At 41.2% G+C, this 24,165-nt stretch overlaps 2 protein-coding genes across 24 annotated transcripts in view; one reads left to right on the top strand and one right to left on the bottom strand.

Annotated features, from left to right (window-relative positions):
• Positions 1-242: 242 nt before the first annotated feature.
• DCP1B (decapping mRNA 1B) overlaps positions 243-24,165 on the bottom strand; it is a 53,888-nt gene continuing 29,965 nt past the window's right edge. For 3 of the 4 annotated variants that reach the window (XM_038576312.1, XM_038576314.1, XM_038576315.1), the window contains 6 exons: positions 17,356-17,422; positions 15,053-15,188; positions 7,651-7,779; positions 5,297-6,154; positions 2,764-3,012; positions 243-459 (listed from right to left, as the gene is read on the bottom strand). In XM_038576312.1, coding sequence (XP_038432240.1) covers positions 379-459; positions 2,764-3,012; positions 5,297-6,154; positions 7,651-7,779; positions 15,053-15,188; positions 17,356-17,422 — 1,520 coding nt within the window. In that variant the 3' untranslated portion in view covers positions 243-378. Of the gene's footprint in view, positions 482-2,763; positions 3,013-5,296; positions 6,155-7,650; positions 7,780-15,052; positions 15,189-17,355; positions 17,423-24,165 lie in introns of all 4 variants that reach the window. The other variant, XM_038576313.1, reaches the window with a different exon arrangement.
• The window catches only part of CACNA1C (calcium voltage-gated channel subunit alpha1 C), a 747,770-nt gene continuing 743,583 nt past the window's right edge, over positions 19,979-24,165 (top strand). For 8 of the 20 annotated variants that reach the window (XM_038576282.1, XM_038576276.1, XM_038576279.1 and 5 more), the window contains exon 1: positions 19,980-20,554. In XM_038576282.1, the coding sequence (XP_038432210.1) occupies positions 20,416-20,554 (139 nt within the window). In that variant the 5' untranslated portion in view covers positions 19,980-20,415. Of the gene's footprint in view, positions 20,555-24,165 lie in introns of all 20 variants that reach the window. The other 12 variants (XM_038576292.1, XM_038576287.1, XM_038576290.1 and 9 more) reach the window with 2 other exon arrangements.

Below are 24,165 nucleotides of genomic sequence, written 5' to 3'. Positions count from 1 at the left end.
GGGAGCTGGCAAACGGGGAAACCACCAGAACTATTAATAAAAAAGAAGCCAAGTTTCCAGAACAGCCCTTCCTACTGAGAGGCTAATTCCTGCAGAAGTGGCCCCCTACATGTAAGGAAAAAAATAACTGAAGCTTGGAATTTGCTGTGTTATATGAGCAAAAAACTTTTTCTATCCACTGGATTCTTGGTACCAAGTGTACTGATTGATGTGATCACAAAAAAAATCTCGACTAAAGAAAATTCTGAAACATTTTACTTCATGTTATATATACTTTTTTTTTTTTTTTAAAGGGCAGAAACATTTAGGGTAACACCATGGACACGAAAGAACCTTGAGCCACAGGACTTTGAAAATCAGTCTTAAAATGTTTGGCTTTCACATGGTCTTTTTCATGGCTGCTTGTGTCATGCTGAAGAGATAAGCTTCATAGATGATGTTTAAGAAGTTGTCATCGTTCTGGAAAACAAAACCAAGAGACCTGAGGGAATGTGATTTGGCTGGCGGGAACCAAGACTTCCTCTGTGTTGGAGCTGAGCTGGTGTGCTGACACTAAGATGTGCATCTCTACCTGTCTGCTCCAATGGCGGGCAGTCCTTCACTGCACACATGAAGGTCAAGGCCTGGCCAAGTCAGCCGCTGGCCTCCAACAGTCACCACGACAGGTGCTCGGTACATACAGTCCCCATGGGCAGCCCAGCCACATGGCAGTATGGAATGAAAAGACTCGGGTCCTAACAGAAGGCTGCCCTGCGAGGCAATGATCCAGATTAGGGGTTCTCCAAGTTTGCTTAGGAGGCTGCCAGGGCTTCTCAGGTGTCCTCCAAAATCTCCCACAATGTGTACGCTTTGCTTTCAGCATTAGTTAAGATTTACCTGCAATATGCTTCATTTATATCACCAAAACGAGCCTAATTCTCCCAGTAGTTATAGGAAGTTTTTGTCTGGGCAAGTGGGCAGCAGTGAGACTGACTGGTAGTCTCTCTGGGCTCCTCTGCCTGGCTGGGGGCTGAGGGAGAATCATGGGTCTAAACAGTGGTGCTCTTGGTTTTTAATTCTAGAGACTTCTCCTCCCACTCAAATCCTTTAAAGCTTTAGCAATTCACCCACATTTCACATTCCTCCTTCATTCCCTCTTGGCACCCCACGCACAAAGCTAGCATTATTCTCATGCAATGAAAGACAGCGATGCTACCCCTGTTTTTCCTACAAAGTAGCCACAAAGTCTCTGTGTGAGACTGTGTCCTACCAACAGGTGAGGGCTAAACACAGAGTGCATGAGTGACTTTCAAGCATTCATCAGGAAGGTGGTGTCTTCAACATGGGAACAGTAAAGTGTGCAGAGTGGAGGGAACATAAATGTAAATTTCTACCTAGCAACAGACAGGGCCTGCTCTAGAATTTGAGTCTTGGCTCTTATACAGAGATCTTTGGAATCATGTTTTTTTAAATGGAATGAACCAGAAAAACAATGAGAAACTTTCACTTTAAATTTAAGTTTTTTTTCTTTATTGCTCATAAAAAAAGCTTATAGATGTCCTAAGTCGTCACAAACTTATCTTGAATGGGTTGAAAAGGCGAGAAATGTTTTTACCCTGGTATTTGTTCATGAATTAGTATGGCCCACTCCTTTGTGGTTTAGTTTTAGTGGACTGCTCATCTGCTTTCACTCTCAGATGCTGGGTTCTAGCCCCCGCTCCTTCCCTTCTTGCTACAATACGTGGCCTTTAAAACATGTTTTTAATAATAAGAGACCACTGTCTTTTCAACTAGAATAAGACAACTGCAAAGTGCTAGCCAGTTCTCTGAAAGTCTGCTAAAGCTTGAGCCAAGTGCCACAAAAATTTTCTTAAAGGTGATACAAAAAAGACACGTAGCTATGTTAACTGAGGTGTCTGAAGTCTGTCTGGATAAAAGTGTCCCACTTTCCAAGGCCTCACATCTATTTTTCGGGTGTGCTTTGCTAAGTGGATGTCCAAGTGGTGCCACGGGACCTGCCCCTTCCATTCCTGTTACTGTGGTAGTCCAGCCCAGTGTGGTGGGCAGGAGCATTGTGCCAGACCGGGGCTGAATCCTAGCTCCACTGTGTACTTACTAGCTCTCACCTCAGGCCTGAGGTAGCCTGTTTCCTTGTCTCTCCAACAGAAAAAATAATAGGGTTGTTGTATAATGAGTAAATGCATTAATGTATGTAACACATTTTAAGACAGTGTGTGGCACAAAGCTCTCAACCAGTGTCAGCTGCCACATTGTTATCTCCTCACAGAGCTAAGTGAGACACTCATGGATGACAAAGTCTTGTCCTAATTAGCAGGTTTCAGAGTTATCTGTAAAATATGCCCTTAGTCGTACAGCCACGACTTACCTCCCTACAGTTCCCTTCTTCAGCAGTGCACATGAGCTTCCCCTAAATGCCACCACTTGTCCCAGATGGCTCTCACCTCTACTGCCCAGTGGTGAGCTGTCTGGACGCTGTGCAGCACCCACGATCCTTCCAGGGGCTGCTTAACTACACAGCATGCGCCTCTTTCTTTACTGGTAGGTAACAGCTTGGAGGACTCAGTTAATCCTCTGTATTAGAAAATCTTCGATGTCGTGAGATACCCAATCTCATCTAGTTAACAGCACAGCAGCCGCTGGGGTTAGGTGCAATTGTTACATGGTCTCTTCATTCTTGGGGAGGACTAAGTAGGCATCAGCTCACTGACTCTCTCAGAGTGGCAGTGTGAGGAAAGGAAAGAAGAGGCAATGCGGCTCTCCTACCTGGATGAGGTATAGCAGTGCTTCCTGAAGTTGTAGCCTGGTAAGTGGGCTGCTGGTGATCACGGGGGGCTCCTGGGTTGGCAGAGGCAGGAGGAGGCTGCTGGAAGTGGCAGCTGGTTCTTGGCTTCCCAGGGGCAAGAGGCCAGCATCCCTCTCTTTCAGCGGGGCACAGGTGGGTTGTGTGAACACCATGGGGGACATAAGCAGAGAAGGAGCCAGTGTAGCAGGAACATGCGGGGGCGAAGTGGCCTGCTCATGGCAAATAGAGGGCAGCAGTTAAATAGTGGCTCATTGAAAAGAAAGGCAAAGGGACAGAGAGGCCCCTCACTTGCAAGAGTGGATGTAAATGGGTTTCAGTATGAATTGTTCCCATTGCACTGGGTGGGAAAGCCTGTGGGAGCCCGATTCCTGCTCAGCTTTCCATGGATTCTCTTTTGTCAATCTTCCCAAGCAGCTCAAGTGGTCTCGCCATCGTGACTATGGCTCCCATGGCATATGAAGCTCACCCTGAGTGACTCTCTTTCTGGTTTACTACTATCGCTCGGCAGTGTGCATGTAGGACTGCTGGCCTCTTCCCCAGTTGTCCACTACTCTGACCTCAAGCTCCAGCCACCAACGTGAGTTGTCGCACTGGCTGGGGGCACCCACAACATCTCTGCTCCTGATTTCTCCACGTGGAGGACCGTTCCCAGCCTCTCTTTGCCTGGGAGGGAGGCATGCTTATTGGGTGCACCCCTCCTCAGTCCCTTCCTGAAAGGATCGGCCTGCTTGGAGACAGTACACATGACTGGCTTCTCCAGCTCAAGTTTCAGGGGCAAGGAGGACGGGTCGTGCTTGGGCACTGCCACTGACTTGCTGTCACTCCGAGTACGTCTACCTCACGTGGCTAAAGACCTATAATTAAGTTTTCCAATAGCTTTCCCAGTTATGCAAGTGACATTCTGATCCCGGTCTGACTCCCACGGCTAGCTCTCATTTGTTTCTAATGCAGGAGAGAAAGAAGAATGTTACTTATCGGCCTTCGAATGCCCCAAAATAATTCACGAGAAGGGGGTCATAGAGGCCAGGAGTCTAGAAGCTGCTGTGATTTTATAATCACTCCCTCAGTATCTTTGTGGGCAGAAGGAAGCTTAGAGGAAGGCAGGGTGCTTGTTTCCTTTAACTACCCCTAGCTGCCATTTTGAGCAGAGCTAGAATGGATGCCACCACAGCGGGGGTCCCAGCACTGTGTGCCTGACAGACACGCACTGTTGTGATCGGCTCTCCACACCTGTGGGTGCTGAAGAGAAATGGGACTGTGTCTGCAGCAGCTGATGTCAAACTACTAACTCCAGCTTTTGCAGTGTCCCATCTAGTGTCCTAGTTTCCCTCGTGTCCCATCCCACCAAGAGAAAAAAGGAGGTATAAGAGAGAGGGGACGATACACACTGAAGTGAGCATGAGGGTGGGTAACAACCTTTCTTTGAGACTGTAATAAATAATGAATAAGAACACTTTCACTCAGGCTCTCACATATACAAAGACTTATGCTACATGCTCATCATCTTTGTTTTCAAAAAAGTGAAGGATTGTTGAGGAACTGTTGTAAGCTACTTGCCAAAACATGACAAAAGGACCAATGATGACATCTGTAATAAGCAAAGAGAATGTCCTAATTTTTAAACCCAATGCCTTTTCAATGAATTTGTACCAATCCAAATGGGGGAAAAAATCAGTCAGATCTTCAGATGTTACTCACAGGCAAGGAAGTAGCTGTGGTTTTATTGCTGTTCCAAGTTACTGATACAGAGGGTCACCTGCCTTGAAGGACAGAGTGTTTCTAACTGTCACAGTATTTCCCCGACTGGCCCTCCACATGTGTGGTGGGGCGGGCGTGGGGAGTTCGATGGCATACTTACCCCTCTCTCCATCTTCATTAAGTTACACTGGTGATAGAAATAAAAACAGCTTGTACCTCTGAGGAGCTAATACGTTTTTTTCTGTTGACTTCAAGTACCTCCAGGACTACGGGCCCTGTCAAGGTGGTAGGTATGCAAGCCTCATTGCTCGTGACAGGCCCGCAGGTGTGTACCCACAGGAAGCACAATGCCTGGCATGTAGTAAGTGCTCCAAAATATTTACTGAATAAATAAATAAACAGTCATGATTTTAAAATAAGAAGAGACCAGGTGTCTGGTATCTCAAATGATTTCAAAGTGGACAGTGAACATTTATGGTCAAAGATTCGGGGTTCTTTCGCATGTCTGTGTTGTTTTCTGTGTCCATGAGCTTCTCTCAGACCTTATAACACTGTGAAGACTTAACTCTACAAATAAAGTATCTCAAAAGGAGGGAAGCCCCCAGATGGCTAAACAAAGAAAGGATTCTCTCTCCAGGCAGAAAGTTATGGTGATAATAAGATGCACAGATATGGTTTCTGGCACCCTGTTCTACACAGAAATGTCCCTAGAGCACTGAAGTGGATTCTAAGTTTCACCAAGTACTTACTAAATATTGTAGCAATACCATCCCCCCCAACCCCACAGGTATTTACCTGAAAAAGAGGAGTCTGCTTCTCTGTGCTGGGTGTCTTGTCCATCCAGGACTCCAGGGCTTTCCCTGTTCTAGAGCTCTGAGTTACCACAGGAAACTTTGCGGCCAAGGCTGGTCGGTTAGACGCGTGCAGCTGCTGCTCCTGCTGTACAATCTGAAGCTTTTTCAGTAACTCTTGAGGGGAGATCACTCCAGAACTGCTAGTCTGATTACCGGACAGGGGGAGCGTTGGTCTTGGATGTGTGGGCTGCTCTTTTCCATAAGTCTGATGTCCGAGTGTCTGAGGTGTAAGGGAGCCATTGAAATACCCCACTTGTGCCTGAGCCGCCAGCCCCTTTACTGGAGCGCCAGGTGCAGCAGTGGGGACAGTGGTGCTGAGGCTTGGGGCAGCTGAGCTGGCAGGTGCTGGTGTGCTAGGGTCATACTTATTCGCTGGCCTGGGGGCACTCTGAAGCTTCTCCAACAGGCTCTGAGTTCTGGAAGTACTTTGGACATGTTGAGAAGTCCCAACGCTATGGGGAGACCCTGGCTGGACAGGTCCCAGGAAAACCTCCCCAGCAGAATGGGTACTGCCATTTCTGCAGGGCCGGTTTTCAGGCAGCTCTGACAGTGGGTGGAGGTCTGCACTCCTGACCATGAGTTTCTGAATGGCTGGACAGAGCTGCTTCTCACTGGGGGGTGAGTGTCTTCTGGGTTCCTCATAGGAGAGGGAGCGTACAACCCCCTGCCTCATCGGAAGTGGCTGCTGCTGCTGCTGGTGGATTGTCTGTGGGGAGCCCACAGCTTCCTGACATGGAGATTTGTCCTGTTTTCCAAAGAGAGCCGTCAAGGACAAGTGTTGGCATTCGGAGTCTAAAGTCTGGAAAAAACAAAAACGTCTGAAAAATGAGTCTACATTAATTTGGTTGTATGGCAGGCTATGAAACATAGCTAGCCTAACTGATGATTTCTTCTATTTTCATTGGATCAATTAGAGAGGATGAAAAAACTCTTAATTCTAATCAATTTTACAAACTTAAGACCTCCTTTTCAGGTAAAAAAATTTCACAACATTCTTAGACGCTCCCACACCCAAGACAGTGGTTATGTTTTAGCATCTGCTGATTGACAGAACAGCTCTCAATGGGCCTGGGGTTCACAGACTGGGAGCCACTATGGTACAAAGTTATAGTTACTAAAAGGGAAATAATCTCTTCAACAGGAAGTCCACCTAACCCTGAGAGTATAAGAAGATGCTGAGAACACTCAGGAACACAAGGAGGTCAGTAGCTTTTGGTAGAATTAGAGAAACTTAGGATAAGTCATTTAACCTAACTTGATCCTTTCAACTATACACCAGTTGCTTTAAAAAAATCATCATATGCATACATACAATCTGCCCTGGCCTCGTCAGTCATAAAGCTACCTCGTTCCTGCCCTGTATCCCCTCCTGCTCCTTCTGTTTTCTGTGTTGTTGGACTAAGAAAACATGAGCTTTATTCTAATGTCAACATATTCCAATTTCTTCATTAAAATAAAAAATTTCCACAGATACCAAACAATAAAAGCAAGCTAAAAGATAATTAGAAAAGATTTATTTTTTCAAAAATTCAATACAAGACTTTCATTAGCCAGTCTTTAGCTCTTTTGGCTTTATGCTCATTCAAAATTGATTTAAATGAATTCCTTAAAAAAACCTGAACCTTTAATGAGGTATAACCAGAGGTAGTGGAAATAGCTTCGTTACATTTACAATCAATAATGGGACTTGCAGAGTAGTGATTTTGTGCTGCCCTATTCTGGAAAATACCTACACTTATCCCCCAAATGCTATCAGTTTTATATATTTAGATGTGAATACAGTGACAAATCAGCAGATCTCCAGGGGAATTTCATAGCACTCATAAGAAAAGGAATGCCATTCTACACACACAGTGCCTAGCACTGTACCTGGGGCAGAGGAAGTGCTCTGAGATGTTTAACTGAATGTTGTTGCCTTGGCTGTCCTTTTCTCAGTGGCCTTGGGAAACCAACCACTGACCTCAGAGGAATGCCTGCCTGGCAGGTAATATTCCTGTCAGTTCTGACAACGTTATGAGTTTACTGTTTTTAAAAAATACATTATCCTCTAAGGAGTTCAAATCCCCAAGAGACGAATGCAGAATATGGTAAATGCCAAAATTAAAAAGTTCAACACTCTTCTAGAAAGAATATATTATTAAAATGAAAACAATCTCAAATTTGAAATCTCTCCTTCTTGGATTTATCCTGAAGCATCCTTGAACAGTACCAGGCTCCCCTGTGACTATACTCTGGGTAGAAGTTCTTTAACAGTCCTATAGAGGCATTACAGATGGAAAGCAGAGGATTTCATACCTGGTTGGGCCGAGGTACCCGCTGTTGCTGGTTTTCGCTGGGCTTCACTGGAATTGGTTTGATGAGATTGGGGTTGTCATAGATGGCAGATGAACTGGTTATCTGTTTTGGCTCAGAACAGGTTTTGCACTGAAATCGAAAAAAGAACCTCATTGTTGGTGTTAAAGAAGCTTTAATCATTTTATTTAAAAATTTTTTTATATGTATATATTTTTACTGGAGTTCGATTTGCTAACATATAGTATAACACCCAGTACTCATCCCGTCAAGTGCCCCCTTCAGTGCCCATCACCCAGTCACCCCGTCCCCCTGCCTACCTCCCCTTCCACTCACTCCCTTGTTCGTTTCCCAGAGTTAGGAGTCTCTCATGGTTTGTCACACTCTGATTTTTTCCACTCATTTTCTCTCTTTTCCCTATAATCCCTTCCACTATTTTTTATATTCCCCGGGTTTGACAGGTTGCTTTTAGTGACTGATTGAAAAAAAATTTTTTTAAAGATTTTATGTTTATACAATCTCTACACTCAAGGTAGGGTTCGACCTAGCAACCTTGAGATCAAGAGTCCCACACTCCCAACAGAGCCAGCCAGCAGCCAGGCACCCCTTGATCGATTTTATTTGTTTGTTTGCTTGCTTATGTATATATTCATTCATTCATTTTAATTAATTATTCCTTTGTGCATTTTTCAAAGGTTTTATTTATTCATGAGAGACACATGGAGACAGGCAGTGACAGAGGCAAAGGGAGAAGCAGGCTTCCAGCAGGGAGCCTGATGCGGGAGTCAGGGCCCCAGGACCCCAGGAAGGCAGACGCCCAACACTGAGCCACCAGGCGTCCCTGTTTCTTTCTTTTTAAGGGAAGCAGACAGGCAACGAGTGTTCAGAGGGAGGGAAATAGGGCCCTCCTGCTGAGGGTTTTCCCAGCCATTTGGACCCAGGTCAGTGTGAAAGCCAAGGGAGCAGGGCCCAGAATCGTTCAAGGCTGAGAATTCCCTTCCTCGATCTACATTTCACAGATGCTTGATTGAAAGTGGTATTGCATGGCAAACGTCCTTTTTTTTTTTTTTTTTTTAGTAAGTCAATCGGAGAAGGACAATCATTATATGGTTTCATGCTTTAATCTTTATAAAAGAATGTAACTTCTCAGTCTTTATTTCATCTAATTGGTAGCTATTTTTTGGTAGATTTTCATGCAAAAGGAAAATTACTTAATCTCCTCTGATATGAGCTATATTTGAGTATAAATCAAATTCCAATTTAATTTTTCTTAGTATTGCACAATTGCAGTGCCCTAAAATATTACCAACAGCAGCAGCCTGCAAGACCTAGAGGCTCTGAGATACTTGGATATTTGAAAGGCTAAAGATATGCTTAAGCAGCAATAGTTTAAAAATACCAAGTCTAATACTTGATAAACAGCGATAAAAACAAATTCTTTAAATGCCATGTCTGGATTACATTATGGTTTTATTCATCCATTAGCAGTTGACTTAAAATTGGAGAGTTGTATCATCAAAGCAACTGATCCTTTTTGGTCTACAAACCCAAAAGTAAAACTGACTCAAAGCACTGATTTAAAAATTACTAACATCATCTTTATTTAATAATTGACTTTTAACATAAACAGAGTAATTCAAATCTGAGTGTTCTGAGCCACTCCCTACAAATTAAAACTTCACAGAGAAAGACAAGAGACAAGACTCATCTTTTCATACACTGAATCATTATCACACATTAATCTCACCAACCATACAACTGCTAACACAGTAGGATTCACAACACAAAGAACAGCAGTGATGGCACTATCTACCTTGTAAAAACACCAAATAAAACTGAATATAAAACCACTATCTTCTATTCTATAATCTCTATAGCATTGCTAGTTTCAACTGTCAAGGCCTCACGTAAGAAAATATTTCACACTGTCCCTGAAATGGAATGAGCTATAAACATAATCTCGAACCTCAGGAACCTAAGGCTTCCAATGTTTTACAGTCACTGGGTTGTATTTTCTAATTCAAGGATGTAGGAGTATGGGGTCAATCACCACCATGTTCACTTGGGTTTGTACAGTTAATTGTACAAAGGACTTATAATTTTCTTCCAAGAATTCTATCAGTAATTTGGATATTTGACACTACATTAATTGGGGTGTGAAATCCCTTTATGAGTCATAGAATGCTATTTCTAATCCTTAGGTGCATGCTGGTGGTTAATGGTATGGCTGCATGGACCAACTGGCCTGGTTTTCCAAAGACAATAACCAACAAAAGAATACAGCCTAAGATAGAGTCACTTACAAAATTTTAGCATGAAAGCCTTTAACTTCTGCTTGCTATGTAAAAGAAAGTGGATGTTCAGATTACTTTCACTGAATGCCTCTGTACTTTTCCCCCCTTTTTTAAAAAAAGATTTTATTTATTCATTTATGAGAGAGAGAGTGCAAGTGGGGGGAGGAACAGAGGGAGAGGGACAAGTAGACTCCATGCTGAGTGTGGAGCCCAAAGCAGGGCTCTGTCTCACAACCCTGATATCCTAACCCTGAGATCATGACCGGAACCGATATCAAGAGTTGGATGCCCAATCGACTGAGCTACCCAGGCACCCCTACTTTTTCATTCTCTATGTTCAGGGACCTTGAATTTCAAACAAGGAGAAACAGATTTTTCTCCTACCTTCACTATACACTGAATATCTGGGCCAAGAGGCTGCTCTGTCTCTTGCTATGCATAAGCCCTAGGTAGCCTTTCTAAGTAAAATTTGCTAGAAGCTGTATTCTGTGTCACTATCACTGAAGCCTTGCTTTCATGTAAAAATTGCTACAAATTGCTCAGAATTAAACATCATCTACCTCAATAGTTTGTAGCTCATTTTCCAGCTGTTTAATTTTCTATGCATCTCCTTTTTTTTATTTTTTTCTATGCATCTCCTGACCTAAATAACTTTAAGGCATTTGGAAAAAAAAAAAAAAGACTTGGAAAGTGTATAATGGATTCTCCATAGAGATCCTGAGGCACTTCTTTAAAGCCCTAAAAACTATGTCACATGATCTCATTTTCTATGTCTCTCTCTCTCTCTCTACTCACACACACACACACACACACACACACACACACACACAATGTACTCAGGCCAAGAGAAAAGTCTGGAAGAAAATACACTGAAAGCATTAAAAGTAGACATCCTTGGGTTATAGGATTATGGATATTTTTTATTTCCCTTTTTTACTTTTTTGAATTTTCTCATTGAACATCAGAAGACACTTAGCAATTTCTCTAATTTCATAAATAAGTCACGATATATTAAAAGAGAGCTATTAATCCTTGCCTTAAACCACAAAATACAAAACAGTCTACTTCTACATACTCAGAACTATATGGCAAAAGATCCTTTCTGGCCCTGGTTCTTTTTCTTACTGAGAGTTGGTGGTTTTATTGTTCATTTAGGTCTCAACTAGAAGTCTAATAGGAAGGAGGTAAAAGGAGGTGAAGTTCAAATTAACATCACGCTACTTTATAGCAGGTTCACAAAAAGCTATTTCTTTGGGGGGAAAAGCACAAAATATTGGCCAAAATAAGGTTCTCAAATTATTTTATTAAATTCATGGAAACAGTTGCATCTGATGTCACTAGGCTTACTTTACCAACATCATATACCCCTAGATCAAAAGTTTTCCTCCTCTTACTTTTTGGGATTTTCATAAATTGAAGCATTCTGAAGTTGGGAAGATCTCAGAAGTCACTGAATTTAATCCCTACCCAGAGAAGTGAGACCTTTTTTCCCCTTGTATCCTAGTATATCATCATGCAGTTTCTTTTTTTTTTTTTAATTTTTATTTATGATAGTCACAGAGAGAGAGAGAGAGGCAGAGACATAGGCAGAGGGAGAAGAAGCAGGCTCCATGCACCGGGAGCCTGATGTGGGATTCGATCCCGGGTCTCCAGGATCGCCCCCTGGGCCAAAGGCAGGCGCCAAACCGCTGCGCCACCCAGGGATCCCCCATCATGCAGTTTCTTCCTGAATACTCCCAGTGATGGGACAGGTACTTCCTCACATAAGAATTCTGAGGGAAATCTTGTCTTCTCTTTTACCTCTTTCTGTGTTCCCCCTTTCCTGAAGTATCCCAGAGCCATTTTACTCATGATTCTCACATTTTCTGAAATGTCTGTGTATTGAAGAGGGGACACAAACACAAGCAAATATAAAGCAAGTTTGCATTATGCAATGGAAGGTCACAGGGAAGCATTTTTTATCTGGTTGTGCAGATCAAAATAACAGGATGGACAAAGTTGACAGGTAGAAGACTGGGGACAGCATGGGAAGGAGGCCATGAAGGTGCTTTCAGGAAGCAATGTTGTTACTCTGTTTGGCAGGAGTTTTAAATATTGGTAGGGGGCAGTGCAGGGAGAAGGTAGTGAGGTTAGGAGAATAGACTGGGGCAACATTATGTAATCCTTGAAGAATCTGAAGATTCATATGCTACGCAATGAGGAAAGAAGAATTTAGAGCAGAGAACTAAAAGGATCATGCAGGTGCTCATCATCTGGCTGTTAATGGCAGAAGGGATCACTTCTGTTTACCACATGGTTGGAGCAATTAACATTATGTATATAACATGGACTTGAGTTTATAGAAAATCAACTCTATATACTGATTAAATATTTCTGCTTCAGGTCAACATTATACCACAACCAATCTGGGGGGTATGTAATGATGAACAGAACATTGTTTTGACCTCAACAAGTTCATGGTGGGAGAAGTTACTTAACTGTAATAAATGAGGAAGATCAAAATAAATTCTAAATAGTAACAGGCTGGTGATTTCAGTTGAAAGAGTAATTAATCTGAATGAAGAGATCTAGGAAAACTCCATGTAAAAAGTGGAATTTTAACTGGGCCTTGAAGAATATGTACCTGCTGAAGGACAAAGTGAGGGGGAAACACTGCAAGTCATAGGTACAATAGAAAGTAATGGCCTAAATTGTCTCCAAGACCACAGAGGAGGGTTTCTGTGTGTGTGTGTGTGTGTGTGTGTGTGTGTGTGTCCCGTGTTCTTTTATGAGACAGTCAGGTGCAGCGACAAGAGGAGACTGTGGAGGGCATCCCTGGATGGCTCAGGGGTTTAGCACCTGCCTTTGGCCCAGGGCGTGATCCTGGAGTCTCAGGATCGGGTCCCACATCGGGCTCCCTGCATGGGGCCTGCTTCTCCCTCTGTGTCTCTGCCTCTCTCTCTCTGTCTCTCATGAATAAATAAAATCTTAAAAAAAAAAAAAAAGAGGAAACTGTGGAGAGAGGCTCAGGAAACCAAAATATACTCAGAGGTCCTAGAAGCAGGAGGCACAGTTCACCCTGCAGGGCCACCTGTGGAGGCCTCAGGGTGGGCAGGAAACACCAAGCAGGAGCAAGGGGAAAGCCAAGGCAAGAGCCTCTATGGGGGTTGCTGCACTTTAGGATTGGCTAGTTGGATAATTTTCAGTAGGCTTTAAACACTAGGGTGGTCTCTAGTCCCAGGACCTGAGATGACTAGGGCAGAGGACTAGCCTCCTGGGGTGCGGGGGTCAGATAGAGGAGGGACATCGCAGGGTGGTTAGTTTGCAAGTCAAAGGCAGCCTACTAGCCCAGGGGCAGTCAACTGGGTGACTCAGCTCTTGATCTCAGGGTTGTCATTTCAGGCCTTGTGTTTGGCTCCATGCTGGGATGGAGCCTACTTATAAAAAAAAAACAAAAACAGAAACTTGGCTAGCCCAGGGAGGAGGATTCTGGTCCCAACCAGAAGACTTTTAAGATGCCAAAACACCATAAAATAAAAATAATAAAATATGTGTGTGTGTGTATGTGTGTGTGTGTGCGCTGAGGAGGGAGGGAGAAGAAAGAAAATAATTTGTTCAGTATTTGCATTTATTATTTATTGGCCATTGTTATGCTGCCTCACAGAACCTAAGTTCCTGGAGGGTAAAAATGTCATTATTTTTTAAATTTAAAATTTTTAAATTTTATTTATTTTTTTAAAAAAAGACTTTATTTATTCATGAGAGACACACAGAGAGAGAGAGGCAGAGGGAGAAGCAGGCTCCATGCAGGTAGCCTGACGTGGAACTCAATCCCGGGACTCCAGGATCACGCCCTGAGCCTAAGACAGGCACTCAACTGCTGAGCCACCCAGGCATCCCTACATTTTTAATTTTTAAAAAAAGATTTTATTTATTTGACAGAGATAGTGTGAGACAGCATAAGCAGGGCGAGCAGCAGAGGAAGAGGGAGAAGCAGGTTCCTCAACGATCAAGCCAATGTGAGGCTTGATCTTGATCCTAGCACCCTGGGATCATGACTAGAGCTGAAGGCATATCCTTAACTGACTGAACCACCCAGGTGTCCCCAAAATGTCGCAATTTCAGATTAATCTGACATAGTACAATCAGGTAAAATATAATTAATTGATAGTTGCTAAGTCATTAGAATGTTTTTTAACAGCTGCTGAAGAATTAAGCAAAATGGAAAATACAGAAATCATTGTTACTGACCGCATATGAGATTAAAGTGTCTCTGTCCCAGCCCTCTGATCGAAGGACAATGAAACTATGATTAATTCGTATTCATATACATTGAGTCAATCAACAACCATTTATTCAGCACATATGTGCCAGGAACATAGAAGACAACTAGGCTTATGAAGATGAATACAGGGTGTTCTCTGTGCCCAAGGAGCTCACAGTCTACCAATCAAGGGTAAGTCAACCATCAAACCAAAGGCATCCTGGAGAAACTTGGCCAGTTGTCCTTTAGCATGTCCCACTTCATTCAGGAGTTTTCTGATTGCTTCCTTGGTGCCATTTGTTTTCTGCCTGCCTGTCTCCTCTCTTCCCTTTTATTTTCTGTAAATTCGTAAGTTTAAGAAAACTTACAAAGTGGATGACTAGAGTGTATCATGCTAAGTGAATTAAGTCAGAGAAAGACAAATACCTTATGATTTCCACTCATATGTGAAATTTAAGAGAACAGATGAACACTGGGGAAGGGAAGGAAAATCAGGACACACATACTTTTCCATTTGTTCAAGTCTATTTTTATGCCTATCAGGAGTGTTTAAACGTTTTCTTCATAGAGGTTTTGCTCATTTCTTGTTCATTTTATTCCAAAGAATGTTATATTAATAGTTGCTACTGTAAATGGCGTCTTCTAGGAAAATTTCTGACTGGATACTATTTGCATATAGGAAGGCTGCTGATTTCTTAGGCTACCTTTTCATCCACTTAAAACAAATGGTCTTCTTTAGCCTGCTAAAAGCAAATAGAGATTTAATTTTTCATTCAATTTTATTTGGTGGAAGGAATAAGCCTTTCTCAACAAGCATATTACCACCATAGGATTTAAGTATGTTTCACAAGGGAAGACAAAAACTCACCTTGGTGTATTCATCTTTGGCCTTGGTGAGCATTCGTAAGATATCTACTTCCTTGCCCTCTCCTGAATTGAGGATCATTGGGGAGTTTCCTGCTCCAGTTCCCTGATGGGCTTTCAACTGTTCATATTGAGTTAGGCTAGAAAAATAGAGGTGAAAATCCACACAAGAAAAACGAACTTAAGTGGCTTTTAAAACCATCTAAGTCCCACTCACTTGTTTTATCTTGTTATAGTCATAGTGGAAGTAAGACTGCTTAGGAAGTGAAAGAAGAGTTGAGATCCTGAGTATACTGAGTACATGTATGAACCTAGAGGAGGAGTAGGCAAACTATGTCCTAGAGGCCAAATCGGGCCCACTACCTGTTTTTGTAGAGAAAGTTACAAACAGCCACAATTACTGGTTTATGCGTCACTTACACTTACGGCCAGCTCTCACACAAGGCCTGCAGAGTTGAGTAGTTGTGACTCGCAGAGCTGGAAATACTATGTTTTTTTTTTGTTTTTTTTTGTTTTTTTCCAGAAAAAGTCGGCCAACTCCTCATTTAGAGCATTCTTAAAAGGACTCATTAATTGCTGAGGAAACCCAATTCAGAGTTCTCAAACACTGAGCAAACTGCACGGCAAATCGAGATTCCCCTCCCTTCCTTGTTTCAACGTGCCTTGAAGTCAAAGCAAAATTGATTTCAGCAACTCAAATCCTATAGTCCTCTGATAACTTAAAACAGCGAAGATTCCATTCTAGAAGACAGGGCATTAAAAAAAACTTAGAGCAATGAAGAGGTCTTCTGTTTCCCTGAAAACAATACAGGAGGGAGACCAGGTTGCTCCTATATGGTGCTAGGTGACACTGAGAAAAACACCTTTTCCTTTTGTGTGCTTTGACTTTCAGCTCAAATTTTTATAATTGCCATGTCATTTATGGTAAAAGAGACCTGAGAACTTACGGGGAGATTTAATTCTGAAGGGCTCAGAATCCACACATATCAGCTGCTTATTGCTAGTCAACAATCAATTTTCTGCCCCAGCTGTTAAGTAATTACTGCAGAATGCTAACAATTTGAACATGGTCTCTTGGCTGAGCCACAGAGTATTTTTTCATCTATATGAAATCCTGCTATTATTATCCGTTGTACGGTTTACAATAACATGAATGTGTTAGGAACTAGTTGTTATGGGGGTAAATACTAGTTTGAACACACTTAATCACCATCTGCAACATGAGCTGATTACCTACAAATAGTTATCGCGAGCTAGATTTTCATAAATCTATTTATAAAAAAGTGTTCCCCACACTTCATTTTGGGGGGGGGGGTCACTTTTTAGTCATTTCATTGCCCCAGGATTTAAAATTGGAAAATGGTTCTTCTACAGATGGAGATGTTTTGTCAAATGTGCATGGGCAGCAGCCAATACTGTGCGTTAGGAGGCCAGTCACCGGCTGAGATGCCAGTCACGGGCTGAGATGCGGCATATGTAGGAAACTTAATTCATTCTGAGGCTCTAAACCATCCCCATAAAGCAGGGAGATAACTGCCTCCTAGGGAGCAGCCTCAGGGCTCAAGGACTGATCAAAGAATTGCCCAGTCACAAAGGAGACAGCACGCTTACCTGGGCCTCCCTTTCAGTACAGTCAGGGGAGCCAACAGTAGGACAGGCAGACCCTGATTTAGTTTCCCCAAACGCAGTTGAGACAAACCACAAGGTATCAGGAGATTAAAAAGAGACTAGCAATAAAAAAAGGGACTGCTTACTAATTACTAAACTGATACTAACACAGATATTTCCAATCAGATTAAAAATAGAGTCTATCCTAAGTACTCAGAGCATTTGAGATGGGGGAAACTGAGCTTCCACAACCATGGATTTGCAGTTAAAGGAAATCGTTGAGGGCGGGAAGGAAATGAAAGATCTTAGAGAAGGTGTAGCAGCCTTTAAAATTTCCAAATGTTCTTTTTACTGACAGCCATACTGATAACTTTTCAGAGGAAAAAGAACCCTGCTGATTTACAAATGAGGAAAACATTGAAGAAAACTGCCATCTGGAATAATTCATATTATAGATATTTCACACATGCAGAACAAAAATGAGATGAACCATTCTCCATGATAAATCTTACCTACTGAAAATGTAAAAAGTTGTGACTTATGTTTATTTTTCATTTAAGTAATGGTAAATGTTTTCCTAGCCATGGTGGGAAGGACTGCTGTGAGAGATGTATTCTGCTAAGAGTATAGTGGAGTTACACTGAGAAACACAAACAAAAGCATCATGTCCAGAAAAATACTTAGCCTTTCAGCACCTACTTTTTCATAAGCTCTGCAATTCTTTGGCATTCTTCCTTATCATAAAACCAAATCCCATAAATGGACACTGCAAAAAGCACATCAAACAAATTATGAGCACCTTCAAAACTACAAAATGGAAAGAAATTCCTTGCCAACTTGAAGAAAATACATACTTAGGGATAAATGAAACCAATCACTTAAAGTTTAAGCTTGAAAACCTAGTGTTGGAATTGTCTAAGCTCACAGAGAACTCTGAGTGGTCTTACGCATATGCAGATACACACGGTCCCCAATTAAGTGCACTGTCTCTAACAACATAGCACCTGAACGTAACAGGCATTTGGCAAATGCTTAAAGGAGTGAATACAGATTTCAATCTGTATTAGAAATCAGAATTTCTAAACTCCTGGCTTTGAAATGTCACTGTGTCCAGACTTCATTTGCACATTTTTACACATACTTCATCTTTATTGTGAAGTATCCAGAAACTTGATTCACAAAATTAGGCCTAGAAACCTCTCCCCGCCCTCTTCCTTCCACGAATATGTTCACCAAAAAAACTAGCTTTATTAGCCACAAGTTAGGACAGAGTATAGATAAAATTCAACAAGTCTCTGACTTCAAAATGCCCATATGGAAAATTTACAACTGTTGAAAGATGAGATGTGACCATGACTTAATCACTTAGTAATGAAAGAAAAATGTGGTATAATGTAGCTGCTATGGATTCACTTAACAATTTTCAAATAAACTGTATACCTTAGTATGTGCCTATCTACATCATTTTTATAGCAAAGGCTAAATAGTTCAAAATACTTATAAAGATCCAATTGAGGATCTGGTGGTATTAATCATATAAATAATGCATTAGCTACAGATATATTTTCAAAAGCTTCTTGAAAACAGCAGAAATATTGTGATAGGGCAAAGAAAACCAACAAAATATGTTATTTAAAGGAAAAACGTTTAAAAATTTAAACATTCAAAATATTTAATTATGTGAATATTATTTGGTCATTAAAACAGCTGTGGGGATCCCAGGGTGGCACAGCGGTTTGGCACCTGCCTTTGGCCCAGGGCGCGATCCTGGAGACCCGGGATCGAATCCCACATCGGGCTCCCGGTGCATGGAGCCTGCCTCTCCCTCTGCCTGTGTCTCTGCCTCTCTCTCTCTCTTTCTCTCTGTGACTATCATAAATAAATAAATAAATAAATAAATAAATAAATAAACAAAACAAAACAAAAACAGCTGTGATGCTTTGACAGCCCCCCCCCCCCAACCTGACCAATGGCTCAGTGTGGGATTTCTGCTTCTTGTCAGTAATGACTCAGATAACAAAAGCTTCAAGAAATGTCTTCTTAGTACTATTTTAAGGAGATATTTTTAAAAGGAACCCTACAAATTTGAATTACTGACTTGCCAAAAGGTGGCCATCGGGTTTTAAACTTTTTATGATTAGTGTGCCAGGAATCTTTATCTTACCAATCAACATGTGAAGAGGGGAAAAAAATGTAAAGAACCGTCTAGCATTTTCTTGAACAAGACCATTTTATTCTCTTAGAAATACATACAAATATCCCTCTTTAACACATTGATAATCTTTTGAAAAAAGAACATCTGATTTCTGAAGCCTATGTGCTAAGACAGCCTTAATATCAAAAAGAAGTTCTTTCATCTCAAAATCATTAAATGTGTATCTTAAAACTTTTCATTCAAGGTTGTTTGCAGACCATAGACACTAATGCCTACTTGGGTTGCCTACACATATTGCTACACACTAACCCACCTAGCCTTGTGTCCCTATAAGAAAAGTACATTGGATCACGGACACTCAAAGACAATAAATCTGAATACTTTTGTGTTATGATGGTTTTAATCTTAGTTATAAAACTAGCCGCCTACCCTACTTTTTGATTATAGTGATAACTTCCTTTCCTGGGAGACTGGGTTTTCCAAAAGCATCAAAAAAGAAAGGTGGCAACAGGGGAGAAAGACAGCATGACTAAGAAACCTCAGGTCCCGTGGCAGCAGGGAAGCCAGCCATTTGTGCCTCATCTGTAGGATATTAGAAATGTCCTGAGTGTCATTTTGTTTCTATGTTTGATGTTACATATTTGTGGCATTTGACATAAGGAATTAGGTTTTCCTAAGAGTGGAATGCCAAGGAAACTGTTGATACAAACAGAAAAGCAGTTTGACAACGTCATTATCATGAGATAACTGAAATGCAGATTTAGGCAGGAAAAATGCTATGAAAACATCTTTCCAACGTGAAAACCATGTTTGTAATACTATTTAAAACACTGGAGATTTCTTTAGGACCTAACCATTTATCTCTAAAACAACATGACTTCAAGATTAAAACGGCTCATTCTGAAATAGCACTTTCATCCCATTTAATATTCAGTTTGAACATAAAATGTAACCAGTCAGTGTAGAAAAAAAACAGATTTACCAACAGTCCTGGCACCAAGATAAAATGTCAAACTGGGCCTAAGTTTTTTCTCCTTAAAATAGTTTTGCGACTTGGGTTGCATTCCAGAGGGAAGGGGGCAGCAGGCCCATGAGCGTGCACATTCCAACCGAAGTTTTCTGCCTCTGAGGCCCAAGGCCTCCCAACCCCTGGACAAGCCTATCGCTCTCCTGCACAAGAGGGTATATCAAAGCAGCTCGTGGTGATATATGAAAACCAGAGATCATCACGCCTCAGGGAGGTGATGAGCTGACATGCTGACAGAAGCCATTTACCTCACGTCTCAATTCCAGTTTTCCTGTAGAGCCACTGGGGAAGAGGCCCATCTTTAGGTGGGCAGTGAGTATGGCAGATGAGGAAGGAAAAACTCGTTGAAAAGAACCCAAAAAGAAGGTGTGGTTTTTCAAATTCTAAATCTGAAAAAGTAATCACTGTGACCTAAAGTTGCAGCGAGGTGACATGCGGTTTAAGCCCGTGGAACGCTTAAAACGTTACTGTGGGAAGAATCTCTGGGCTTTAGGAAGTTACAAGGGGAGAAGCTCCCAAGGAAGAGATTTATTTCCTTAAAAAATCTGACCCGTGAGCACACATCTGGAAGTTGACCATGCTTCGAGCCTTTGGCCAGCCCTCTGTGCCTGCATACCAGCCGCTTTCCAGCCACTCTGCTGCTGAAGCAGAGGTGAAGTTTAAGGGCACTTTGGTGCATGAAGCTCAACTCAACTGCTTCTACATCCCTCCTGGAGGTAAGAAACCCAAAGTGGAGGAAAGAATAGGAAGAACATATTGAAATGTACTCCAAAATATTCTAATGATGTCTAGAATGTGTGACATAAGGTCTCATCCTTTTGGCAATCCTCTTCGTATTTAATGCAGGACTTTTCAACAGCACAGTTGTGAAGTTTTCCCGAAAATCACACTGTCCTGGTCTATCTCATGCTTTGGAAACTCTCACTCAGAAACAAAACCATTGTTTGGGGCAACAGGCAAGGTAATATTGCCTTTATGTATCTATTGCAGCATCAACCTTCCCTTTTCCTTTTAATTCTGTGTGGAAGATTGAGGAAAGCAAAATCTTGTATTAGATTTCATGTCTGAATATTGTTAGGTACACATAGGTGACAGAGCAAGCTGATGGTATCTGATAATGGTATTTTCTTCTTTTTTGATTTCTTCAGCAGAAAAATCTAAAGTTGATAAAATGTTAAGAGGCTAATTAAGAGGTCATCAGAGGCAGTCTCAAAATGTCCTTAGATACACATTCATTTAGAACTCTTAGATTCTGGGCAGCCCCGGTGGCGCAGCAGTTTAGCGCCGCCCGTAGCCCAGGGTGTGATCCTGGAGACCCTGGATCGAGTCTCTCTGTGTCTCTATGAATAAATAAATAAAATCTTAAAAAAAAAAAAAAAAAAAAAAGAACTCTTGGATTCTTTTTTTTCTTTTTAAGATTTAAATTTATTAAAAAAAAAAGATTTAAATTTATTTATTAATGAGAGACAGAAGGAGAGTGGCAGAGACACAGGCAGAGGGAGAAGCAGGCTCCATGCAGGGAGCCCGATGTGGGACTTGATCCCAGGACCCCAGGATCATGCCCTGAGCCGAAGGCAGTTGCTAAACTGCTAAGCCACCCAGGCATCCCAAACTCTTGCATTGTTATTAGCATGGAATGTTAGTTCATTCTGGATGTTCTGTGGGGATTTACCTCATCTAGTTTATGTTCCTAACAAATATTTCTATATAATCTGTTCTTTTAAGACATTTATCATTTGTTCCATATTCTACCCCAAATATCTTTCAGCTCCAAATCATGAATGGTAGCTTGCAATTTTTTACCAAGGACTCAGACTAATATTTGTGCAACTTTAAAATATAAAGGCATATTTCCATACAGTTAAGAAATAGATAATACATAACCACATGTAAAATTTAGACAGGCAAGAGAAGGATATCTGATAGGGTAATACTCTCCTCTCTCTCTCTCTCCCTTTAGCAGTAATTTCACTCAAAAGCACAGGGATATATATTTCTTAGTTGGAATGCAGCAAAGAAGGCATTTAAATTCTTTTTTTCACTAGGAAAACTATGGATTTGGGGTAGTGTGAATTACACAAATCTCTTCTGCGTGCTGAAGGATAAACCAAAATTTTAAAATTCTTTCAAACCCCATTCCTTTCATCAAGTCTTTCCCAAATGAGTGGGATAATAAGCCCAATGTAAGAGCCAAGAGCATCTAATCATACATTTGATGTAAGCATTTGTTTTAGAGACTTCACTCAAATATCATTTTTCTTGATTTATGGTACCATTTCTCTGGTTCAAGTTTCTATAATATTGACACTGATGATGACTGGTTGCTGGTATTTGGTAGTAAGCACACACACACAGCTGTTACCCCCTGAAAGATCGCAAGGTAGCAAGGAAATTAGAAAGTTAGAACTGTGAAGTTTTAGAGCTGGAAGGCAGCTGAGAAGTGTGCAGTTCAATAGCCTATTTCACTAGCGAGGAATGTGTGGTCTCACAAGGTGAAATGACTCAGCTAAAGACGTTTTGACTGGTTCCATCTGTTTGCTCTGAAATATGCTCTTCCTCTAGCCTTACAAATGAAATACGTAAGACTGAAACAAGTTTTATGTTTGAGTTGTAGGCTTGATTATAAGAGATGGGAATGAGCCTTCTCTAAAACCAAGGTTCATATGGACTCTCAAGAGGAAAAGAGGCAAAAGGGAAGGGTGGGAGGTGATGAGTATGGAAGGAAGGAAAGAAAGAGGAATCCGAGATTTCTAGTATTGGCCATTCTTTTACGGTGGCGAGTACGAGGACAGCAATCACTCTGCCCATGTACTGGCAGCCACAGATGGAAAACACAAACTATGTTTGGCAGCTCTATGTCGATTCTATACTTCTACCCCATTTGGAAGGCTTTGTACTAAAAATGTTTTTCTTCATCATGTTTAATGCCTTTAAAGTAATGTTCTTTCATTCACCTTCTGCCTTAGCTCTACTGACCAAACACGGACACAATCTTGTAAAACAAAATCTTCACTGGCCACAGAGTCTACATAGCACTGTTATCTTTGGCCCTTGGTCTGGTTCTTTTCATATGACATAGTTTTACTGCACCTCACAAATCAGTGATCCTATGATCTCAAAACATCGGAAGGTTCACGGTAGATGAGAAGCAGTCTCTATTTTATGGGTGGCTAATCCTCATGAACATTTTTGGGAGAAACAGCAGAAAATCTAAATAAATAGTGTGGAGTATAACAACTTTCTTTCTAAATAAGTTAACTTCATTAGAAAGTTAATGCCATAAACAACAACCACAAAAACAATCTCTCAACTAAAGCATTATATAATTTGGACTAAATTAATATGTATCTCCAACTACAAACCAGCACTTATTATTTTGAGAGAAAAGGATGGGGACACCTGGGTGGCTCAGCGGTTGAGTGTCTGAACTTTGGCTCAGGGCATGATCCCGGAGTCCTGGGATCGAGTCCCACACCAGGCTTCCCTGCATGGAGCCTGCTTCTCCCTCTGCCTATGTCTCTGCCTCTCTCTCTCGGTGTCTCTCATGAATAAATAAATAAAATCGTAAAAAAAAAAAAAAAAAAAAAAAAGCAAAGGATGGATTTATCTTTTAAAAAGTTTTTATTTATAGCAAATGCATGTTATGTTGTTAGACCTTCCTAATCTCCACAGAGGTCATTATCCTCCCCAAATGAGACTCTTGAGGTCTGCTACTTGTCTCAAGTTCATGAAAGGCCAGATGGAATCTCTGCCATGATACACTAATTTCCTAATTTTATTTATTTTAAGGGAAAGTTCCTTTAATCTAAGAGATTTAACAGAGTATAAATAGCCTTTTTAAAAAGGAAGCAAAAAGAGTCATCAGTAATAATAAATAGGAACAACTTATTCTGTTTTCTGTCATTTAAATTTATATTTTCTTTTTGTTCATAATCCTGCTGATTAATTTCAAAATCTCCTAGACTAGAAATAACAAACAAGTGTTCCCCAAAGTGTCCTTTCCTCCTCTCTGAGCTAATAGTCCTCCTGAAGACTCAGGTTTTCCCATTCCTCTAGGGATAAATGGTCTCAATTTTTCTGTTCCTCTTTTAGGTTTCTGTATATCCCTGGACAATAAATAAAGAAGTAAATAAATAAATAAAGCAAGCGCATGTCCTAATTAAGTATTTATAAAACTGTTTCCTCCACTAGACTATGAGCTCCAGTATAATGACTAGCACGTGGTAGACGTTCAACAAATATTTGCTGAGTTGAACTGAAATTAGACATCAAGATCTTAGACTATCAATACTCCTTGTAATGTTAATATTAATAGTTATCCCATTCT

This window comes from Canis lupus, chromosome 27 (assembly GCF_011100685.1).
Source record: "Canis lupus familiaris isolate Mischka breed German Shepherd chromosome 27, alternate assembly UU_Cfam_GSD_1.0, whole genome shotgun sequence".
Classification (NCBI taxonomy): domain Eukaryota; kingdom Metazoa; phylum Chordata; class Mammalia; order Carnivora; family Canidae; genus Canis; species Canis lupus.
This window is presented reverse-complemented; position numbering and strand designations above follow the sequence as displayed.